At 48.4% G+C, this 13545-nt stretch overlaps 1 protein-coding gene across 1 annotated transcript; it reads right to left on the reverse strand.

The window, feature by feature from the left end:
• Positions 1 to 1508: 1508 nt before the first annotated feature.
• LOC125327096 (extracellular tyrosine-protein kinase PKDCC-like) lies at positions 1509 to 10233 on the reverse strand. Its single transcript, XM_048306063.1, has 8 exons — positions 10138 to 10233; positions 9450 to 9947; positions 9160 to 9282; positions 6778 to 7049; positions 5578 to 5657; positions 5379 to 5483; positions 3747 to 3923; positions 1509 to 2374 (listed from the first exon to the last, which is right to left on the reverse strand). Exons 1-8 carry the CDS (start codon positions 10231 to 10233, stop codon positions 2271 to 2273), a joined length of 1455 nt encoding a protein of 484 aa, XP_048162020.1. The 3' UTR covers positions 1509 to 2270.
• Between the last annotated feature and the right edge of the window lie 3312 nt (positions 10234 to 13545).

Genomic DNA, 13545 nt, shown 5'->3' on the forward strand with positions numbered 1-13545 from the left:
CAGACCAAGCATTGTCATTCTTTAAAGCTTCCCTTTTTTCTTTACTTTATTATTATTATTACTACTTGTTAAGCACTCTGTGCTCTAAACTTTCAAGGCAGGATCACGTGGTCTCTGGTCCCAGGTCTAACTGCAGGTCTGATGCTGGAAGCTGCATTTATACAAGTGACGCTGGCATTCCTTGCAACTTCGCCATCTGCTGAGGGGCTGGACCTAACTGGCAGAAACCCTACAATGAGAACTCGACAGAAAAATCTGCCACAAGAAAGAAGCATCACGCGACTAAAATACACAATGTTCCTTTTACCAGGAGAAATTTTTAAGATGGGAAGATCTTTCTAACACAAACTGGAACCACTTCAGCTTTTGCATTCTGTTTCTTCGTCTGAAATGACCTCAGGTTGGCCCTTGCAAGGCCTTGCTTTGGGCGAAGTACTTCTGACGTGTATCTCAGGAGGATGAGACATGGAATAAACTCCCATTACCCCTTGCTAATGTAGAGCACAGCAGATGTCTGAAGCCCTGTTCAGTGGGGTCGATGTAAAACAATAGCAGGTCCCTGGCAGGACCTTCCCTTCAACTTCCACAGGACCCACTGCAATGGAGAGAAGGGTCTGTGGCTGTCCATTTAAAAAGCCTTGCTGTCACAAAGCCTGCAGCAATGTGGCCATCACTAAAAGTCTTCTTGTAGTGCTAACTAGGAACTCTCACTAACTGATATCACTATCAGAGTCCTCCTGCCCCAGAGTAAGCAGCAGGGGTTACAGTGCATGAGAAAGACACCATGCAAAGGCATTGCTACGGGTTAATTGAGTACTAACGAGCTGAAAGGTGTGGTCCTACACTACGAAACACGGGGAGAGACCATCAAAAACACAGCACGACCCCAGGCAAGAGATCAAGCATCTTCAGTCCAGGGGTGCCCCAGCTGCTACAAGGTCCCACATAGAAATGGCCACACCGTGTCGGCTGTGTCTCAAAAGCTGTAATTTCCTGTGTGAGCTAAGCAGAAAACAATGTGGCATCCACACAGAGGCTGTAGTGCGGCTCTCCTGCACAAAGCCAGCGACTTCCCCTAGGAGGAGGCATGAGGTCAGTGGTGATTTGGGCTTTCCCGACCGTGCTACAGAATAGGTACTGTATGCTCACTGCTTCCAGGGACTCCCAGGAGCGGCACATTACACTGTCGTCTCTTACTGTCTGAAATTATGCTAACCCCGGCTATTTTTCAGAGGCCTCATTTACAATTTTAGCAAAGGGCGATTGCAGGAAGATCTTGGGACCACACTGTCTACAATTAGGAGCCTGCAAGTACAGCCACAGAGTGTCCTTCAAGACCTAAGTGTTCGAGGGGGCTCAGGAATACCCATTCACTGCTTGGGGCACTCACAGATTAGCCTCAGGAGTGGACAGTGATGCTGGGTGAGCTGAAGGTGGGAAACACTGGCATTTCTTCATTTGGTTACAGTAAAGACTTAGGCAATTAAAAACAAACTTTTCACAGCATGTTTAGAATAAACAGTCATTCTTTATCATAAGAAGTCACACCTTACATATAAATAATTTGAATGTCTCGCTCTTTCACGGAAAGTAACAGAGAAAAACCTTCAAGGTTGATACATGGGAGCTGGTATTAGAAATCACATAGAATCAACCCCAAATCCTGCATCCAAACACACACATCTTTGGATCCAGGGTTGACCTATACACCACTTCACTCCCCTGCACTGGAAGGAACTGAATGAAGACCCTCCCTGGAGGACCACCCCCATCATCAGCCTCTGGTTATGGATCCCAACCCTGCAACCTTGGCCTCATCACTGAAATCCAGTCCTTTACGTTTGCAGTAGTAAGAAATCCCAGTTTGTAGCTGCAGAAAGAACCATTGCCTTCCCCAAAGTGCATTATCTGTAGGTTTTGGAGGTGACTGAAATAACTAAGCCTACCCAAGCTGGATCCCTTGCAGCTATTTCTATTTCTTGGCTGACAAGCTGGCCAAAGCAGCAAAGCTAAGTATTGCACAGTCTAGCAACATTTGGCTAAACTGAGACCATTTATGTGGAACAGCAGTGTGGGAACAGAAAAGAAGCTAGCAGAGCAGCAATGAGAAATTTGAGCTTTGATCAAGGAGACAGCAGCATTTGACTCTATCTGAGCTGGCAGGAAGATCCCATCCCAAAGCAAAATAAAATATGTCATTCTTTCCAGCAGATGAAATTCTCCCCAGTGGTTTGTTCCTCCCAGGATCATTTTATGTGATCTCATTGTCTTTAAAGTCTTTCCCCTGAGGAAGCTGAACGTTTAATATAGACTACAGCATTAGTATCCGGTATTAAATCAGTCCAGCTACTCTGAAATGAGGCGAGTGGGCGTCCTGGAAAGGAAATAAAAACACAAGTTTAATAGAGGAGATAGGTTCACCTTGACCCATGCTATTTACCGTAAAAGACACAGGAACACACTGCTTGCACAATGGAGGGTCACTCTGCCCTGCCATAGATGTGTTTTACACTCCCAGTAAGCTCCAGATGCTCAGAGTGTGCACAAGGAATGCATCATCCCACTAACCCCAGAGGCTTTTATGTCTTGCTTTGTTTTACCAAGCAGCCCTAAGAGAGACCAGCACGTTCCCACAGCTCTCATTAATCCAGCTGCCAAATTTAGGCACTCGGCATTTCAGTCACACATTTTTGTCATCTTTGGCTGCAAAGATGAGCTATGAAACTGTGAGGAAGAAAAATGTCAGGAAGGGGAAACAATAAAGACCTCAGGCGTGGTGCAGGATGTCAGGGATCAGCACCTAAGCAAGGCACTGCAGAGAGGGTCTCTGTCCCACGTGCTTCTCCTGCATCCTCACCGCGGTTTCAGGCAGGGCTCCCTCCAGGCAGGCACTGCACACAGCACTAACAGCTGCCCCGGGAGGAAGCCAGATGTGCTGTGCTAGGCACAGCTCACACAATCCATTGCTGGTGTGAAACCTGGTGCCTCAAAGAGATTTATGTTGCATCCGTGTAAGAGCTCTTATGTCATTAGATCACCACACGTCAATTGCACACATGCCCACAGAAAAGCTGCTTTTTTGGTAGCTTGGGTTTGTTTTTTTAAATGTCATTGAGCCAACAAAACACAATTCTTCAGCACCACTGTGAGTGAAAACACTCATTTACCTCATTTAGTGTTTCACTTCAAGAAACAATTCAGCCCACACTTGAAATGTCAGCTAAATGAGATAATTTAAAATAATTCTGAAAACATGCTAACTGTAAGAGGCTATAATCAGAGCTAATTACAGGGACATTCTGGAAATCCCTTGGCTTGGGGCTTTAGTTTTGATAAAGGGGATAACAACTTGTAAGCTATGATTCTTTTAATTACAACAATAGTAACCACCTTCTTTTACACGGCTTCTTTCATCTCTAAAAACCCCATAGCTTTGCAATCTATACATACCACAGAGATTGTTTAGCCTAACACCAAAGTGAAGCCATCTCTGCAAGAAATGAGTAAGTGTTTAACAATACCTGGCAGTCCCGGGCAAAATTTGTAAGGAAAAAAGGTGCAGAGGGAGATAATTCCTCTTGTGTCTCCTTACAAACACTCAGGGGAATTCTGGATGCCCACAGTGGCAGCCATCTGATCTTGAGAATAAGGAAGGAAACTTTTATGTGTGCCTGTAGACTCAAGGTACTATGGAGGAAGGCAGCAGCACCACATGGCAGCACCCTGTCACATTGGCCCAAGCTCACCTGTCCACGTCCTCTGCTGGGTGACGATAAAGCTTTGACACTGTGACTGGGAGTTACAAATGGCAGCAGCTTCCTCGGCGCTGTGGATGGACAGCAGGCAGCCCAGGTGGCTGTAGGAGGGCCAGCACTTGTAGTCTTCTCCTTCCACCGTTCGGAAACCCTTCAGGGAGATGTAGTCTGGGGACAGAAAGAGGGGGTCTAGGGAAACACTCTAGGTGCACTTTCAGGGACTAGTTAGGCTGCACACCTAATGAGTGAAACTCTTAAAAGAATTGCAGCAGTGACAGACTGAATTGACCTGCCAAGATGGGGTGGGGGCAGCTGCGAAGTTAAAAGAAACCCAAATCTTGGCCTTTGGTTCTGCTATGGAGCACAGGACAGCAATTCCCCCAGGAATTGGGGGACAGGGGTCAGAGCTCTCAAGGGTGAAGTGACAAGGCTGCCACCACAGGGGTGCATAAGAGGAGAAGGCTGATATGCAAACCCACAGGCCCTTCACCTTTTCCCTGGAGAAGCCAACCTCACAATAGCCTCTCCTACACCCCAGCCTCAACAGCAGGAGCTCGTCACAGATCCAGCACAAAGCTACATGGGGCACAGACTGACCCACCCATCATGGTGCCACCCACAGAAACAGGAGACTGAGGAACTCCAGTGGGGAAAGGGAGGCCAGATCCTGCTCCTGACGAGGAGACCTGACAAAAGACCTGACAAGCCTGAGCAGGTGCTGCTCAGGCTATTGTTCACTGACTGCTAAGTCTCTCCCCACCTTCCCACACCTCTAGGATGGTGATCATTTTGGCACAGTGTGAAGTCAACAGACAGGTGTTGTTGGAAAATACCAGTAATTCCTGTTAAAGCTGATAGGCCTTCCATGCAAATGACCAGATATCTTTGCTCATAACGGTGCAAATTATAGTTCTTTCACATGTAAAGAGATTTCCTCTTGCAAGCCACCATCACCCCCCACCTCATGTGAACACCCAGGAAAACTCAAGCCACAGTAACCACTGGATTTTTGAAGCCTTCCTTTTGATCAGCCTCATCTCTACCACTGAATGGGTCCTTTTCAGAGGAATGCACCTCATAAAGGCACATTTATCCATCCGCAGGTCCAATAAAATGATCTTCAGAGAAAAGGAACTTAGAGGGCACCAAGGCCCCAGTCATTCCACCACACTCATCTCGATGCTGTCATCTCCCCACTCTATGTTTTCATAATAACCTGTGCTCAGCAGACAGAAACCACACAGTGAAATGGGAAGTTTGAATATCAGCCCAGAAAACTGACCTGTTGGTCCAAAGGATAAGGATATCCTGAGACAAGAGCCACTCACGTTGTTATCCCAAATACATTCACTTGAAACACTGATGCTCATTCTGAGTATTTAGAAGCAGTGCAAACACGTGTCCATTTGTAAGCCAGATTGTCTGCACTGCTTTTCCTTTGCAAAGCAATACAATCATGCATAGCTCCCATGGAAAAAAACAACAAAAACCTGCTCCAAAAAAGGCGCTTCTGGTGCTTTTTCTAGTGACTGCCTGAATGTATGGGAGATCAGAATTTGACCAGTTACCAAGTGCCTTGCTCCCTCAGCAGTTACTTTACTTAGAGCATTCAAAATCAACTACCTTTTAAAAGAAGAGGTCTTTTCTGCAGATAGAGCCCAGACTTGTACAGATGTAAAACCTTTTCAAAAGCTCTCAGGGTTTCATTTATTCCATATCGTAAATCACCTATATTTAAGGAAAAAGATGACAAAGATAAGCAATTCCTCGAAATACCATTTAGAGTCTTCTAATAAAGAAGTTTATGAATATTAGCTGGTACCTGTTGCATTCAGAATATCACTCAAAAGGGGCCGCAGAGTTGGTGGTGCAGAGTGTGGCAAAAGATAGGTGAAAAAATACCTGCAAAAAATCCCACAGGCTGATTAGAATACAGTGCCTTCATTTCCCTGGTGATTAAGTTGTCTACATTTTCCCGTGACTTGATTATCCACATGCAATTAGTAGGTCTGCTTTGGTTATAAAGTTATGTTTGAGCACACCTTGGTGCCTCAGATGGTTCCTGTAAGTTGGGCTGGAAGCCTGGTCCTTGCTGCATGAAATCTACCTTGCAAAGGTTCATGCAATAAAGATTCCCCTCATTCCCCTGGGCCATTTTTGTATACTAAGCAATGTATTTCCTACCAAAAAAAAAAAGGACCTGTATAAAAGAAGACTCATACAAGACCTTTCTCTTGCCCTGAAAAGTTTGCCCTTCTTATTGCCCCTCAAAAGTCAGAATGACTCATTTCCTGACCCTTCCACAAAATTCCTGTTCTAGGAAGACAAGTGCACAAGAGACAAGTGCAACTGCAAGGCTGCAATAATCTATGTAGTAATCTATTCAGTGCCCTTTAGAACTGAATCCTGGAAATCCAGGCTCCCTTACCAAGTCCTTCTGTGTAAATATCCAGCTGCCAAGGCTTCCTTCCAGGACCTGACCTGCCAAGCATCAGTGGTGAGCAAAAGTCCCGGCGTTTTCAGCTGATGGCCACGAAGTGCTGCAGCAGCCTCAGCCCCTTGCCTGTTACCTGCTCCATTGCTCTCCCATAGGAGCCCATAAGGAGATTTGGAATTGAAGGGAAGAGTTGGACAGCCTGTTCCCAACAATGGGGACTCAAAGCTGGTGGGCTTTTGCAGGTAGCCTGCACTGCCACTGCTTTCAGCAAGCACAGTCCATGGATGTCAGGCACCAGGGCTTGTTTGACAAGCAGCAAATTCACAGGTGCAAGCTCTGGGGCAAGTTTTTAGAGGGTGTTGGGGAAAGGGAGCAACAGAAGAAAGATGCCTTCATTCTTATCAGACAAAAACTACACTATTTTCGTGCCTTATAAGGAAAATAACTTGCTTCAAAGTGATCCTTAACTACCCTTTGACAGAGGTGAGGGGAATCACCGCACTGAAGAAGCACAAGGTGCTAGAGGCTGCATGGCAGAGCATGAGCTCAAACACCCCAGATCTTCCCCCAGGTAGCTGGACATACCGATACGCATTGAACAGATTCTTCTTTTCATTTATTCCTTCGCATCTCCCAACCACAGAGCATTTGAGAGGGAAGCTTTTGGTAGGAAAGTCGAGTGTGCAGTCATTATCTTCCTTGCAAGACAGCTCCTCGGTGCTGGCATCATCCATGTCTGTCACTTTTAGGTTTCCATCCACCATAACAAACTGCCTTGGCTGGAAATCCAAGAGGACTATTGAACCCAGGGGGGAATGTGCCAAGTAAAACAGCAGCTTCACAAGACTCAGGCAAATCTGAGGAAGACAAGATGAATATGCATGGAAAAAAAACCAAACGAAAAACAGCTATTAAATTGGAAGTAGAACAAAGGGGAGGGCATTCAATTAAATTAAAAGGGAAAAAAGCATATAGAACTTAAAAGGTAATTATATGTATGCTACAAAATTTATTATCAACATTGTCACAGGATTTGACTGGTAAGTAGTTTAGCAACATTTTTTAAAAATGTGTGTACACAAAAAGAGACATTTGCAGTTAGAAGAACTAGAGGAGAAAGCTGTGAGGAAAACAATAGCAGCCTTCATGTTTCAGGAGCTATATTGATTTGCTAGCTGAAATCAGAAGGGTTTTTCCCAGTCTGGCATAAAACTAATAGATTCCCCTCCCTTCCCCCATGCTGCTCAATACAGACTGAGGCTCCACGGTCATTAATACCAGATTCATGCCTTGCTGCATCACTCAGCAGTATGAATTTGGGCACACAATCATGATTCTGAAGAATTAGTCAAAGCTTGCAATGTATTTATTGCGAGCTTTTTTGCTTTTATGACAACTTTCTGGCAACATGGAAAGGCCAGACAATACCTGACCCAGCAGAAAGCTCGGTAAATTATTTTTAAACAATCTAGAGCTAGAGGACTGCATTTATACTGCACCAGCACTTTGCTCAAGTAGCTTTTTGCAGCAGTTTTCATTCAGTATCAGGAGCCCTGGCACCAGAAAAGCTGCATCCTCAGCTAGGTGTGCCAGGCAGCCCCACGTCACCCTTCGCTGCTGCCGATAGCGATCTGTGCAGGCATGAGGGTTTTTTCCCTTGGAACATCTCACACAATCCCTGGTATCTGATGTGGCTCATCACAGGGGAATCCCATATGTTTAGACACCCTAATTAGGAAACAGGACCAGACAGTGCCAGTGTAAATTCTGAATTAGTGTCTTCTGCAGTCAAGGGATTATTAAAATCTCTAATGCCACAATACCAAACTTTACCAGGAGCTGATCCAGCATCATGGGTTTCTAGCTCTACAGGAGACTTTGGCACATTTTAGATGAGGTGCTAGGAAAGCTATGCAGAAGCCAGCACGGAATTGAAGAAAGGAAAACTCCACAAGCCAAGAGAAATTACTCTAGAAGCTCTGATGCTATTTTAACTTGCTTAGTGAAGCAATCATAAGAATCCTAGCTTTGCATCCCACAGCTGAGCGAGCGTGCTTGCCACACTCCCCCTCTGGCTCAGATGGCAAGGTTCCCCTTCAACATTAAGGACCACATGCAGACAGGGATTTTATTTTAGGAGTTTTGTTTTATTTTGCCCAAAGCATTTCTTGCTGACACTAAGATACCCTTGCTTCTCCAGGATGCTTTTTTTCCTCCTGGCACCCAAACAAGTAGGATTGAACCCCCAACCGAGCCTTTGAGGGAAACAGTTAAACAAGCTATAACCAAAGTCACCACGTCACAAGTCATTTATATTCCTGGGGAGCATATGGGTCCCTACGCAGGATGCCTGGGAGACGAGGCAGATCTCACCAGCAGGGCTGGAATCCTAGCACCTACAGCAGGAGGAAAGTAGTTCAGTAGTGATTTTACTACAGTAATTCCTAGAGGGCCAAGATCAGAAACACCACACAAACACATGGTGGGGACAGCTTGCTCAGCTTGTTGCCTAGAACAGGTAACACATAGGATACCACAGACTTGGAGCATGGTGAGGTGGCTTTTCCAAGTCAGACTCGGGTTGCTGAGGGGCCTCCTGACCAAAGCCCTTCTGCATAAATATATATATATAAGCAATATAGAGGCAAAACTAACGTTACAGTGTAATAGAAAGGCATTAACCACTGCCCCAGCATCGAGTACGATTTTGCGTCTATTTCCTCCCAGATGAAGTTCTTTTAACACCGCTCTGTAGAGAAAGAAACTAACTGTGAGACACCAAACTAGGGCTGTGTAATGTGATTTAAAAGGAATGAAAAGGAAACGATTTACAAACAATTTGTGTGATCAAACAGAGTGTCGGCAGAGAATCCCGTTTGCCCCAGCGGTCACCACCGGTTCTTCGCCGGTTTACCCAGTTTGTGGTCTAAAACCGACTGATAAAACCCTTTTGCTTTGTTTTCTTACTTTAAATCTTTCCTCCCAGGGGGTCTGCAGGAGCTGAATCATCTCCAGCGGGGATCCTAGCTCCAGCATGGCTGTGACCCGTAGCTCAGCATCTCCGCTGTTGTCATAGCATTGACCGTGCAGCTGCGGCAGAGTAGAAGCCACGGTCGGGGCGATGTCGCTGCCAGTGCCAGCTGATGGCGGCCGCCCGGGGACAGCGTGGGCACCACAGGCTCAGCCCCGGCACTGATCCCCCCGCCCCGCCGTGGCAGCACCTCCCGCAGCCCCTCGCCCCGGCGCGCCCGCCGTACCTTGACGATGCCGGGGTGCTGCAGGCGCTGCAGCAGCGTCACCTCTTTGAGCAGCTTGTAGGCGGCCAGGCGGCGGCAGCCGGCCGGCGCCCCGTACCGCTGCACGCACCGCCGCACCTCCCGGCCCGCCCCGTGCACCGACTTGAGGGCCACGGTGCCTCCGCTCGCCAGCGCCGCCCGCGCCACCACCTTGGTGAAGCCCCAGCCCAGCACGCTGACGGCCGTCGCCCGGCTCAGGTCGCCGCAGCCCAGCCCGCCCGTGGCCGCCGCTTCCCCGCCGCCCGCCGCCGCCTCCAGCCGCCGCAGGTCGCGCCGCCTCTGCCGCAGCTCCTCCCGCAAGCCCGGCGGCAGCAGGAGCGGCGGCGAGGAGCCCGGCTGCGCCTCATCGCCACCGCCACCGCCGCGGCCGGGCGGCAGCGCCGGCAGCGCCAGCAGCGCCAGGGCCGGCAGCGCCAGCAGCGCGGCCGCGCTCAGCCGAGCTCCGCGCCGCGCCCGCCCCGCCGCCGCCGCCGCCATGGGGAGCGGGGCCGCTCCGCCGCCCGCGCTCCGCCGCCCGCGCTCCGCCGCGCCGGGGAAGCCGAGCGCCGTCGAGGGGGCGTGTCGGGCTCCCGTCGCCCCCACCCCGCCGGCCCGGCCCGAGCTGGCCCGGCCCGGCCCCGCGGGCGCACGGGGCAGCGGCGGCACGGACCGCCCAGGGAGGGGAGGCGGTGGCGGCGCGGCGCAAGCGGTTCTGGAGGAGGTGGCCCGGGGTGGGATCCGGAGCTGCCGGGTGCGAGCGGCACATCTCCGCAGACACCCGCCCACCCTCCAAGCAGAGGGTTTATAGCAGAACACGCCGATTTCACGGGCGTGGATTTCGTCAGCCCTGCTAGAGGGTGCCGCAGAGTATAGCCGAGGGATATATACCGGGTTAAAATCAGTGAGAACTGGGATATCACGTTTCCCTGCCGCTTAAAACGCTCAGGTTAGGTTTCTAAGAAGAGGAAGCACTGCCAGTTTCTCTTATTAGAAGGATAAACCCTATTAGATTGAATCAGCAATACACTGCCTAAGCACGGAATTGGAATTTTTTTCCAGGGGGAAAATAATCAAACCAAACCCATCGTCCAGCAGAACCAGCCAATGAAGGCAGAAAACACACATTTATCGTTTGTTTGTGAGGCGATCAGATCGATCAGTGTGGTGACACAGCTCAGGGCTGCCTCCTGTGACACACGTGTACCTGCGCGGGAGAGGAAAGCGTTTCCGACGCGGGTGCGAGAAGCAGGACAGGTGCCTGCCGCGGCTCTGTCACTGGTTTTAGACATGTGTCTGCACCGGGCTCTGCTGTGCAGAGAAGTCAGTCAGGTTAGCTTAGGGCAAAGGCAGATGCAGTTCGTCTGCTTCTAATTTAGGCAATATGCAGTTAACTCTCCTCACTGAGCAGCCTGGAACACCAGCCAAATGGGTTGATTCACTTTTTTATTTATGTTTATGCTACTGGAATTAGAAATGAAAATAATCATCTGCCTCTCCACCTGGTCTACTTCATCTTCTGCCCTAATGTTTTCGGTGGCATAACTAGCCACTAGACCCTCCCCAGAAAGGGAGTGGGTGATGCATGGCGTAGTTGGGGTTGGAGGATGCTGCTGCCCTGCTCCTGAGGGACACGGCCCTGCTGAGAGCCTGCAGCTTCTGCCTGCACCAGGAGGAGGGTGGCAGGTCACCCACCAGCATACAGTGGGTGAGATTGCACAGGGTTTGTCCTGGCTGTGATCAAGCAGTGGGACTGCTCTGTCCTGCCGTGCTGCCGCTGCCCTTGGACACATCTGCCCCATCTTCTCCCCTCCATGCACCACAGTGCCAGTGCCTCTCTTCTGACTCACTCATAACACACTCTGTGTGTTCACTGCTCAGGTCACAGTCACAAGTCACCCCTGAAAGGAACTTTTGTGAAACATCCCTAAGAAATTCAACTTTATTGTCACAGCCAGTGGGATGGAGATTTTCAGAGATTATAGCAGGTCAGCTATCATGACTGGTGATCCCCAAGGCTATTTTAATAAAAATAATGAATATAAATTATCACTTTAAAATAGCTTCCTTCCCAAAAGCCTGCAGAAAGTTTCTCTTTCAATTCTTGTTGGTTCAATACCACTGGAACAGCCAATGAGACAGGGTAAAGTGCCTCAGCAGAGCACAGTTGCTTGGTAAAAGAACAGGAAAAATGAACTCTGAATTCAGGTAATTTCCAGATGGCAGAGTTTGGGGAGAGAAGGCAAAACTGACAGTCTGCCTATATGTAAAATAATCAAGTGGAAGATCTCAGGCTGTCAGTACTTACCCATGCACAGGTTAGAAGCTGATCCCAGAACAGGTCTTTCAGTAGTTGAATTTCCTTTGTTGCATTTTAACCTTAATAGCTCTTTAATTACTGTTCTTATTTTCAAATCAAATATACATCTCTGTCATATTAATGAATATTCATTGTCACTGGAGAGGTATTAAATGCATTTTTACCTGTGTTTCCAAGGGAATAGATGCCAGCTGTGTGTACTCTTATCTAATTTCAGCCTGTCCTCAGCACTGTAATAGTATCAAGACCTATTAGAGAAGACCCACAGATACATAAAAATAACAATGAATGCTTATTTACGTGCTTTACAGTAGCACTTAAGGATTCCTGCCAAGATCATGGCTATGCTGAGCAAGGCTTTTTGCAGACTGTGGCACAAGAGGTGGCCTTGCCTGACATAGCTGACACCTGAAATGGGAAACACAGCAAAGTGCTGCAGCAAGGATGTAGCAGTGGAGTATGTGGTCACTTGAGCATCTTCTAGTTCCTTGGAGGGTTCTGCCTGACTTTATTGCCTTTGATGGCATGTGAGCACAGTGTGGAGCAGATGGGTATGTGTTGTAGGTATCTGCTTTGTGATTGTCTTGTCTTGATAGCAGAGGCTGCATAAATCCAGGGAAGGCCTCCTGTTGCAGCTCTCATCACACAACTACACCAAGTGCAAACGCATGTATGGTTACCCTGTGTGCTTGCACTAGGCCCACCAATATCTTACACTTTCTTATCTACATTCATTCCTTTATAGGCTATAGATGGAGTAGAAGGCTGTCCACTGTTCAGAAAGTATCAGGCTGTGCTGTAATTTCAATGAGTGTGATTGAATCCCATGATTCTTAGCTTCTCCTGGCTTCCTGCAAGGGCTAGAATGAGATTCCTCTCATGAAAAATTATCCTGGCACTAATGCTAGCTGGGCTCCTTCCTTGAAATGTATGAGTCTGTACATGAAATCTAGATGAAAAATTGGGAGTCTCCTGTGCTCCGGACTAGTTGGGGTGAGAAAGCATCCCATTTTCCCATGCCAGCACTGAAAGTGTTTGCCTTCTGAAAGAGAGACACCTCTGGGCGCAATTTCCCTAGCTGGTTCGCTCCTAGCCCAAGAGATCTAGGCAGCAGCATTTCCCTGTTTCTTGTTTATGACACTGATCTAGAAGGGATAAGATCAAGCTCTTGGGTTAGCATTAAAAAAACCTGGGGAAAAATCCTGGGGGGAAAGTTTTCACTCTGAGCACATACATGAAAGTCCTGGGCATCAGTCCAGAACAGGAGTTTATAGGTCTGGGAGAGGGATCAAAGAAACCTGCAGCAGCCACTTCAGAACAGGAGGAAGACCTAGACACCTCTAATAAAGACTCCTGGGAATACATGTCATCACTGGTGCCCTTGCCTTGGAGGGCAGCAGTTACCTTGTCTCCTGCCAGCTGAGCTTCTGGCTGTCTCCAGACAGTTCCTGTCCATCTGAAAGTATACACATCTGGGGCAGGGTGAAAACCAGAGCAGCTGCTGGAGGGCAAGCACTTACCTGCAGAGTGCAGGGGCAGGAGCTCTCCTGAGCAGCCTGGCTTTGCACTTCCATGTCAACTGAGAAACCTTGCATCCAAGCTCCAGGCACGCAACACCGGCCTGTGTGTGGCCATGCCTGGGTGGCACCCAGGGAAAAATCACCCCACCAGCCATTTCCAGATTCTCTTTGTATTGCCCAAGAGCAAGGAAAAGGATAAGAAGAAAGTTAGCTACAGGTAGGGCACCTGCAAGTGAACTAG

The sequence above is a fragment of the Corvus hawaiiensis genome, chromosome 6 (assembly GCF_020740725.1).
Source record: "Corvus hawaiiensis isolate bCorHaw1 chromosome 6, bCorHaw1.pri.cur, whole genome shotgun sequence".
Taxonomy (NCBI): Eukaryota; Metazoa; Chordata; class Aves; order Passeriformes; family Corvidae; genus Corvus; species Corvus hawaiiensis.